The sequence below is a fragment of the Tenrec ecaudatus genome, chromosome X, assembly GCF_050624435.1.
Source record: "Tenrec ecaudatus isolate mTenEca1 chromosome X, mTenEca1.hap1, whole genome shotgun sequence".
NCBI lineage: Eukaryota > Metazoa > Chordata > Mammalia > Afrosoricida > Tenrecidae > Tenrec > Tenrec ecaudatus.
Window position 1 is genome coordinate 152,010,200 of NC_134548.1, and position 10,703 is coordinate 152,020,902.

At 44.6% G+C, this 10,703-nt stretch overlaps 1 protein-coding gene across 4 annotated transcripts in view; it reads right to left on the reverse strand.

Moving 5' to 3' along the window:
* MAP7D3 (MAP7 domain containing 3) overlaps positions 1–9,492 on the reverse strand; it is a 30,276-nt gene extending 20,784 nt beyond the window's left edge. For all 4 annotated transcript variants that reach the window (XM_075538183.1, XM_075538185.1, XM_075538184.1 and 1 more), the window contains exons 1-5: positions 9,347–9,492; positions 6,266–6,361; positions 6,092–6,172; positions 4,539–4,702; positions 376–490 (exon numbers count right to left, since the gene is read on the reverse strand). In XM_075538183.1, the coding sequence (XP_075394298.1) occupies positions 376–490; positions 4,539–4,702; positions 6,092–6,172; positions 6,266–6,361; positions 9,347–9,407 (517 nt within the window). In that variant the 5' untranslated portion in view covers positions 9,408–9,492. The remainder of the gene's footprint in view (positions 1–375; positions 491–4,538; positions 4,703–6,091; positions 6,173–6,265; positions 6,362–9,346) is intronic.
* Positions 9,493–10,703: the final 1,211 nt, after the last annotated feature.

Here is a 10,703-nt window from a genome sequence, read left to right on the forward strand (position 1 = left end):
CATCACGAGCTGAAACCAATGAAATTTCATGATGTGTTTCTCTGGAGGACAGATGTGTTCATTAATGCTTATCATCTGCCATTCCTTCCAAATCATGTATGGTTCACTTGTCTTTTTTACAAACTTGTATAGACTGATAAGGTATATAATGATCACTAATCATTTCTTCGGCTGATCATGAGTTTAAATGGTAAGATTTAGGATGTTCTGATTAAATTAAGTGAATTTTACCTGCTTCTTGTGCCAGAGACATTTACTATGGACACCATAGACTACATATCACTACCTTCCTGTAGGATATAACATTTCAAACTGAATGCCACTATTGTGATATGAACATCAATGAACTGCAAGTGTAACCATTATGTTATTTACCAGATCCGCTCTCCACATTGAAGGCAAAAGAACTTTCCCATGACCACCTCTTTGGACGTAAGTCACCACGGCTGTTGTGCGCTGATGTTCGGGTCAGTACAGCTTTATATCTCTCCTGTTTAAAATAAATGCCAACACAGCTTTGAACATATTTATTATATTGGTTATTATCATTCTGATCTGTGGTTGATCAATCCCATCACACACTTGTTTTTCTGTGGATATCACAGAGACACTTACAAACAGCTAGAGACATGTTTCAGATACCAATTAATAGCAATGCTTCTCCTTAACAACTAAATGTTTATAACCTCGGGCCCTACATCTTTAAACTGATCGTATTTCCATGCTTTGCTTTTAACATAAGAAAAATTTCTACTCTATTTCTAGCACCTGGACAAAGACTAAGTGGGATACTTTTATGTATGTCTATCATAACTTTTGCTTTATTTCCTTACCTCCGTTTCCCCCTCTTGATCCTCTTCATCATTTAGCTTACCATCGAGTATGGGATATATATGTTCAAGTCAGCTTAAATTCTTTGTAGAATAAGTAAGGAGCAAAGACTGCCCAACACACAGGTAAGTGAAATGAAATCCGCCTATGATATTCCGATTTATAACATCTTACATAAAGTTTCAGAAAGATCGCTAATGTGTTTCTCTTGACCTCAACTTCAATTTTAACTGGTCAGGGTAACAACTATACAAATGTTTTCTTTCTCCATTCCTGTAGGATGCTCCTATGTAACCTTTCATAAACTGAAATGGGGTGAAGTGAAGAAATGGTTACCATTCATTTCTATGGGGAGAATTCTTCAGCATTCCCCGCCCCACCCACCACCAAAGAACTGACCGAATCATACCAAAGAACGTATTGAGCGTAAGCTAACACTAGCACAGTGTTCACGGGCACAGAGTGTTCAAAGTGACAGCAGTTTGATGCTGAGATACTGAGTGTCATTCCCTGGAAGGAGCTGGGTGACACTGAGCTCCCAGTGATCACTGCTGCTTTAAGACTCCCTGCAAAAGCAATGCTGGGGAGGGGGACAGTGGGGGGGGTAAAGGGGAGACGATATCCAGGAATGTATGTAGAAAATGAGTGTTTGGAAACTGATTGCAGTAGCAGCTGCACATCCTACTGACGTGACTGAAATTTGGAATGATGTATGTATCAAAACCCAACGTAAAAAAATTATAAAAACAGAAAACAAGAAGAAATGCTGAATGCTAGTGTCTCATGTTTGGCCTTTTTTCATACATACAAAATCCGTTAAGGGATTTCTCAGGGTTAGCCAAACAGGTAGGGATGCCCGTCACTTGTAAAAGCAAAAGAGCATTCAGTCAGCTTTTTGAAAAGCGAGTTACCTATACTAAAGGTAAGCAAATCAACTTCAGGCCCAGAGATTTTTGTCTTCTCTCCTGACAACAAGCATTTCATTCCAACACCATCATTACAAGGTCCCCACTGTTGCCCTGAGGGCAAAGATAAACACACTAGGAGCCGGAAGGAAAGTTGTCCATTTCCTCCTAGGAGAAACTGCAGTTCTCAACATTTTGTTGAATGACAGGATTTTACAATGTTGTGTTCTAACAGAGAGCCAATTGTTTTCCATCATTTAGAAGCCTTGACTGATAATGAAGACTACCAAGAGATGTGATAATTGGTTTTCTTCAAACATTTCTTTCTGATCCCTAAGAATGCTCTCCCACTGCTTCCAAAGAGGCCTGCTCCTCATGTGCATTCAGGTCCCTTCCTGCCTCCAAGACTGCCCCAGGGCACACAGCTACCCACAACCACCCCACACCCACCCTTCCTCAGCAAAGCCCAGTTGGCTTCCCCTTGCTCTGTGGTCTGCCCTTTCCCACACATCCCCAATGCATTCCAGTCTCTCTCCCCTCACCCCCTGCAGGGCTCCCCCACACTAGTTCTGTGCTTGCTTCCCCTTTGCCCTTCCTTCCTCATCTCCTACCCTGCTCTCGCTCCCTTTTTGTCTAGAGCAGAGGTTCTCCACCTTCCCAAAGGGGCAACCCTTTCATATGGTTGGTTCCTCAGGTGGTGGTGACCCGCCCCCCACCATCAAATTATTTTCGTTGCTACTTCATCAATGTCATTTTGCTACTGTTATGAAGCATCATGTAAATATCTGATCTGCAGGATGTATTTTCATTGTTACAAATGGAACATAATTAAGCATAATGAAAGCATAGTGATTAATCACAAAACAGTATGTAATTATGTATTGCGAAATATTTATGTTTTCTGATGGTCTTAGGCAACCCCTGTGAAAGGGTCGTTGGATGCACAGCCCCCAAAGGGGTCATGACCCACAGATTGAGAACCATTGGTCTATAGTGTCATTTCTGTTGCTTTAAAAAATTCTCTTCCAGGTCTTTGTTCTTGGTGGCCCTCAAACTCATTGCCATTGGGTCCACTGCTACCCCACAGCATTTCTAAGGCTGTAAATCTTTAGGGAAGGGGACGGTCATATCGTTCTCCTGTCAAGCCGCTGCTGAGTGTGAACCACCAACCTTCCATCTAGCAACGGAGTGCTTAACCACTGTGGACCAAGGATTCCCCCTCGCTGCCCTAGATAAACCAGACACAGGAAAAGGGAAACTGACAGAGTTGCTGAGTCTACAAAATAATGGGAGCTGGCAAAGACTATAAATCAACACCAAAAAGACTGCAGAAAAACAACATAGAAAGAATGAGAGAGGTATGGGGCCCGGGCGGCAAAGAAATCGCCTAGGTCAGTCCTAGAGCAGCGGTTCTCAATCTGTGGGTCACAATCCCTTTGGGGGTCTAATGACTTTTTCACAAGGGTTGCTTAATACTTCCTGCATATCAGATATTGACATTTCAATTCTTAACAGTAGCTAAATGACAGTTATGAAGCAGCAACAAAAATAATTTTATGAATGTAAAAGAAGAAAAGAGAAAAAAATGATTAGGGCAAAGATTGTACAGATGTGCTTTATACAATTGATGTATGTATATGCATGAACTGTGAGAATTGTATGAGCCCCAATAAATTGTTAAAATTAAAAAAAAAGAAATAAAACAAAGGGAAAAATTAATAATAATTTTATGGTTGGGGGTCATTACAACATGAGGAACGGTATTAAAGGGTAGTGGCATTAGAAAGGTTGAGATCCACTGGTATTAGAGGAAGGAGATGGAGGTAGGTCCTCCAGTGGCTGAGTCAGGAGTTCGAAACCAACAGCCTCTCTATGGGAGAAAGATGAAGCTTGCTCCCATGAAGAGTTAGAGACACAGAAACCAAAAGAAACAGCTCTACTGTGTCCTGTAGGGTCCCTATGGACTCAATGACAGTGAGTTGGTTTTGTTTTTGCTTTTGAGCACTGGAGGCGGGGCGTGTGCCAGAGCTAGGATGTGTACTGAGGAGGAGGAGGAGGAGGAGGCGGCATGGCGGCATGGGTGTTGCTGAACTAGGCTCAGGGACCAGTTCTCCTGGAGAGAAAGAGAACCCAAAGGAGGAGGAGACACGTTAAAAAGTGGAGCAGCGGGCATGAGAGGAAGATCATATCACACGTACTGTGAGCATGGCAGGCAGACCAACCAAAGAAAGGGAGAGCTAGATCAACAGACGAAGAAAGGAGAAAGAAGAGCTATCGGTGGGGTTGGGGTGGGGCAGTCTGACAGAGACTGACAACGACTTACAAGTACTTACATTGGGACAGCTGAGAGCCAATGGAATCAAGGAAGAGAGAGCAGTTGGGTGCTTACAGGTTACACCACCAGGTCTCCATTAGCCCGGGGAGTATGATGCAATTAGAGGTGATGGGAGGAGAAGAAAACTAGTTGGCATATTGGGGAAGGCTAGACAGTGGGGGCTGCCTTATTCACGTGACACTGGAACAATCCTGAATTCTATTTAGCAGTAGGGCAAGCCACAGGCCACATGACTTTCGTGCACTGCTCTGAGACATGCCAGGCTTCTCTCTACCTCAGAGAGGGAATCGAAAATGCTTGGGACCTTAGCAGCACAGAAGTACGGGGGTCTGAGGTGGGAGGGAGGAGCAAGCTTCTCCTTCCACAGGGCAGACCAGTCCAGGGCAGAGATGGGTTGAGAGAAAAATACCCCCGATCCAAGCCACACAGCACATCATATGAGTAATTGGGTAGAGTGGTATGTTTACCTTGTCTTCCTGTAACTTTTGTTTTCTTTTAAATTCTGCAGATGCTCTTCGCTGCTCCTCTTTTTCATTTTGTTGCCTCAGCTTCCGATGTTTCTCTTCCAGCTGCTTCTCATACAGCAACTTCGCTTTTCTTTCTTTTTCTAGTAGCTGGATTTCCTTATTGGCTGAAATAGTTCAAATATATTTTCAGGGGATGCAAGTCAAGAGATGACGTACGTTTTCCACATCACACACACACACACAAGGAAAAGGTCCGTGTGTGGCGCAGTCTTTCTTAAATTAGCTGGTGCTAATAACTAGTCCGGTAACAGGGAGGGCCACTGAAGAACCATATTTTACTGGCTGTTCACTTACCTCGGGAGAACTGGATTGGTAGAGCTGTTGCTGATTCTGGCCAACATACAACTCTAAATGAAGAGGGAGCTATTACCGTATATACTCGAGTATAAGTTGACCCGGGTATCAGCTGAAGCACCTATTTTTACCATAAAAATGGCATTAAAACTGTGCTGGAAAACTAGACTTATACATGAGTATATATGGTACCTTCTTTCTTGTGAGCGTGCTGGGCAGACCTGGGCATGGCAATAAGAATCGACTCCCTTCTAGTAGGGAATTTCTTTGACAAGTCTCATTTCTACAGACCATACCTGGTTTGCTGTTCATGGACTTAGCCGTATATTACATGTGTGCATGGCAGAATGCTGTCCTATATTCCAGGTTTCCTTCACGGAAGCCTGGAGTGAAAGACATTTTGAAGAGGCTACAGGGAGAAACAGTGCTCCATCAAAGCAGAAGTCATCTCTATGCCACTTGGATGAAGCTGAGCATGAGCCTGAGCTGTGGATTTAGAAGACCAAAGCATTCTTGCAAGTTGTAGAAAGATCCTTCTTTTAGTGTCTACTTTATAGCAACTTATGCTTTAGAAGCATACTGATCAGTAAAATTGAAGTTAATAACATACACTAAGATTATTAGCAGCTTCATTTAAAGTTGTGAGAATACATTTAAGAGTGAAATCCCCCCCCCCAAAAAAAACTTTGAGAATGACGATGGCAACATATGTACAAATGTGCTCGACACAATGGATGACTGGATGGATTGTAAGAGTTGTACGAACCCCCAATAAAATGATTATTAAGAAAAAAACGAGTGAAATCCCCTTCTATATCTACTGCACACACTGTTTTCAGAAAAAATAAAGTAACAGAAAATAGTAGTTCAATGATGATGGCAACATATGAACCAACAATTCAATACAATTAATGTATGGAATGTAATAAGAGCTGTACGAGTACCCAATAAAACTATGTTTTAAAAAAGAAAAGAAACTAATGCTTCAAAAAAGAGATAAATTGGTCAGAAATTTGTATGGACCCACTTCACGTGCTTTATTATATAAGTAGGTAAAGGAACCTGAGGAACCTGATATGTCGCATAAAACCTGCCCCCTATCATATAAAGAGATTAGGAAAAGTGAACTCCTTGGTAAATAGATAACCTGAACATAAAATTCCTTCATTTTGTTTTTTGTAAAAAATCTCAAATAATACCATCTTGGAGTCGTTTTTGTTCTCTGCGTTCTTTTGCGAGCTGTTGCTTTAGATCATTTCTAAGAACAGAGCCGTCAATTACTAAAAAAGAGAAGGGCGGGGGAAGAATACAATTAGGCATTCATAGTAGAAAATCTGAAGTTTAAAGATCTGACCCTTTGACAGAAATCATACCGGGTTTAAATGATGACACATTGGAGGTTTTCATCACATCTGCACTAATACCACTTTGATTCCGTCTTTCTTCAGCAATAGCATGGGCTGCGGCAACTGAAATAGAAGGCAAGAGAGGAAAGGGGCTCGAAATAAAAAATACAAACAGCCAGTACAGTGCTGATCAAGAACAGGCTGTATGGCACAAGGATCCCCAACTCAGGAAGTGTGGCAAATACTTCACAAAACACTATTCTACTCTTGTATCCAACCCCAAGGAATATGCCTCTCGTACATTGCATACATTTCTGGTTTCTACAGATCTTAGAAAACTATTGAGGATGAGCAGTCAAATGATGAGGAGAATGGAGAGAGGCTGCAACAGGGGCTTCAAAAAGTTTATGGGAAAATCTCATCATCTTTCAAATCTGTTTTTGCAGATGGTAGTTGGCACGGAGGAACCGCTGTAATGGTGAAGTTGCTGCTACAGTAACTCCCAGTTCAAAAGATTGTTTAAAAAATTCAATTTCATGTGCGATTTTGATAATTAGAGGCTTCTCAGCTTCTGAAATAATTCAGCTACTAGCAATTTCACACGCCACATTTATCTTATGGATGTGAACACCGGCACATGAAAACACATTCTTAAATATCTAAAAAAGAGAGAAAAAAAAAACCCTCACTGCCACCTAGTCAATGCAGACTCATAGTGACCCCCTGAGGGTTTCTGAGACTGTAACTGTTTGAGTAGAAAGCCCAGCCTTTCTCCAGCAGAGCTGTTGGTGGTTTCAAAATGCCAACCATGAGGATCATAGCCCAACGCATACCCCCTACACCCCCAGGGCTCCTTTATTAAACATAGTCAATAAATGAATCCTGTTGATGATCAATATTTCTATGTGAGTACACAGACAAAACAGCAAAAAAATTCTTGTAGTATTTTTGCACATTCAGATTTGCTTAGAAGTCTTTCGACGTGGATATGGTGACACAATTTAGCTGACTTTAAGGACAAATTTCTTCAAAAGTACAATTTTACCAGATTACAAATTTATTAAACAGAAGAAACCTTAGAATTAGTTGAGAATAATGGACTAATGCCGTGATCCTTTAATACAATTCCTCATGTTGTGGTGACTTCCCCTACCATAAAATTATTTTCGTTGCTCCTTCATCAGTCATTTTGCTACAGTTATGAATCGGGCAACCCCTGTGAGAGGGTCGTTCAACCCCCAAAGGGGCCATGACCCACTGGTTGAGAACTGCTGGATTAAATCATATAAAGGTTACCATGGTAATAAGATAGAATGCACCAAGGCAACCAGCAGATGGAACTTGGCCGATTGGCCAAAACATTTTATTGTCCTCATCCCCACCTCTCATGCCACCCTCAGGAAATCCCTAAGTCCAAGAGAGATTAGTTATGATTATTTCAGAAGCTAAGTAGAGTCTAAGTTAAGTTAATGATTATTTGGGCTCTAGGATTTTTTTTTCAAGTTTGTTATATTATTTACTTTAAAAATGGGGCTCACTATTTTAAATCTCAACTGTGACATCACGAAGGTGACCCTGTAAAATGAATCCCCAATCACATACCTCGGTGGCAGTTAACATTCCAGTATCCCTTCATTATATCACCTCCCCAAAAAAACAAAACAAAACCTGAACTTACTGCCATCAAGTTGCTGCTGACTCATAGCGACCCTATAGGACAGGGTTGAGTTGGCCCTATGAGTTTCCAAGACCAAAACTCTTTATAGGAGTTGAAAGACTCCCACACAGAGTGACTGCTGGTTTCAAATAGCTGTCCTTTCCCTGATGGCGTAATGGTTAAGCGTAGGGGGTGCTAAGTGCCAAGGTTAGCTGTTTGAAACCCGGCCAGCCTCTCGGCGGGGAAAAAACCCACTGGGCTTTCTACTCCTGTAAAGAGTTACGATTTCAGAAACCCATAGAGGCAATTCTACCCTGTCCTACAGGATGTACTCAGGGGGTCACTATGAGTCAGAATTAACTCCACGGCAGTGGGCTGAGACCTTGTGGATAGCAGCCCGATGTGTCCTCACAAGAAGCAATCTGTGGACCAGACGCATAAGCTATAAAGAGAAAAAGTCTGGTCATTTTTTCCAATATAGGACGTTAAAATGTAGTTGTTACTGACATATTCTTTGAGGGGCTTGATACAGAGTGTCGTGAAATCCCCTGTAGGCTCTGAATCCCTAAATGATTTTTTTTTAATTTTGCAAGTGAAAAAGTCTCTAACGATTTCAGGAAGACATACCAGATCGCCTTACCGAAGCTTATATTGGAAAGCGGGCAAAAATCAACCTCCGCCAAGCTAGAAATACTCACGGGCTCAGGTAGTGAGTGCCGCTATCTCCTGGACACACGCTGCCAAGTCTTAGAAAAGTAACGGTTTTCGAGAAGGGGGGGGGGTTGGTCAGTGAGGGATCCAGGTTAGAAAAGAACACTTTAAAAGTGCCTGGTCTTAGTCTGTTGTGCGCGGATGTCCCATGGAAGGTGACATCTTGCTGAAGTCATGTGTTAGACAGCAGGCAAATCAGGAGGAGCAGGGAGCCAAGTTTCAACGCAACTTTCCCCGACACGACAGGCGGCTCCCTCCTGGTGGCCCCCCTCGCAGGAGGGCTCTGGAAAAAGGCAAACGTTTCGGTCGCACGAGCCACCAGCTAGTGAACGCCGGGGCTCCAAGGACTGCGAGGCCCCCGGGCAGGAAAGGCTTTCCGGGGCGCTCGCTCGGGGAGGTCCCCGAGGTCTATGGCGTGGCCACTGGGCTACGGGAGGCGGGCGTCGCCGCTCCCCGGCGAGGGGGCTCAAGTCATCACGGGGCCCCGGCCTCCCGGGGTGAGCCAAGTCCAGGAGCACCCTCGCGCCCCGCTGGGGCTCCACTGTGGCCGCCAGCGGTTGCCCCGCTCGGGGCCCCCCGGGGACAGGGGAGTGAAGGGGACTGCCCGGATGGCTCCAGCTAACTCCCAGGAAAGTTGGCTGGCGCCCGTTGCGCGCTTCAAAGGCCCCCGCGGCCGCCCGCCCGCCCCGCGCGGCCCCGCGCCCCCAGCCGCCCGCCCGCCCGCCCGCTTGCCCGCTCACCCATGCGTTTGCGCAGCCCTCGCAGCGTTGAGTTCGGGCCGGCACCCGTGCCTTCCGCCATCTTCGCTGCCGAAGCCGCTGCCACTGGTGGTAGCTGGACCGCAGGGCAGAGGCTCCGCCCCTGGAGCGGCTTTAGCTCCGGCCAGTGGCGGGGCGTCAGGGGGCGGGGTATGTGGGGGGCGGGGCATTGAGGGGGGCAGGGCCGCCACGCCCGCCAGCGCACCCACCTATGCCCTTTGGGCCCCCTGGGCATCTCCATAGTGCTAGCCAAGCACCACTTCCGGAGCGACTGGCTAACTCCTTACCACAGCCGAGAGCCTCCCACTGACTTTTCAGAACTCTCAGCCCCCACCCCGCACCCCTTTATTGTGCTCATCACCTAGCAACCCAGCAACGCTCCATTTTTACATCATCCTGCTCAGTCCAGGAGCGGAGGGAGGCCATCCTGCACCGTTTGTCTCAAGAGTTTGCATGACAAAAAGAGAGGCCCAAACCAAGGAGTGGGGGCGGGGGTAGGATGGCACAGACCCAGTGTGGGTGCTTGGGGCCAATTCTTAGAGAACTCCTTAAATTCTTTCAAAATCATGACACCTTTAGATCTCCAGGTGGACGAAAATATCTGTAGGGGGTTGTTGGTATTTAGAGTGGCGAAGACTTGCTGCCATTTAAGGTATTCAGAATTTGAGTGATGAGCCCCAGAAAGTGGGCCAAAAAAGCATGAACAGACCTTTCACAAGGAGAGAAAACACAGACGCCCAACAAGCAGAAGACAGCTCGCTCAAACTCTTGAGTAGGAAAGACAATACAAATAAACACCATGGAATATAATGCCACACATAGAGCAGCAATTAAAGAGTGTCCTGCAAATATTAGTGATACTGGAGATCAGCTCTAGTGAGGGGAAAAAATTGGTACTGTGGGAAACCTGATTCTTTTCTAAAAATCATTTTTTTGGGGACTCAAACAATTCATATCACAATCCATCCATCCATCCATTGTGTGTCAAGCACATTTGTACATTTGTTGTCCTCCTCATTCTCAAAACACTGCCTTTCCACTTGAGCCTTTGGTATCAGCTTCTCCTATTCCCCTCACTCTCTCACCCGCGATCCCTCATGAACCCTTGATAATTTATAAATTATTATTTTCATGCCTTCTATAGACCGATGTCTCCCTTCACCCACTTTTCTGTTGTCCATAGAAAACCCTATTCTTGAAGTCAGCCCTGTTCCTAAGCATACTCAGAAATGAAGGCTTTTGAAACATGTCACATGACTGTATCCATGGCAATGATTAAGACGCTAGCAAAGAACACACACACGTTCTGTTTTGAGGAACTTAATCAAGAATGCCACAA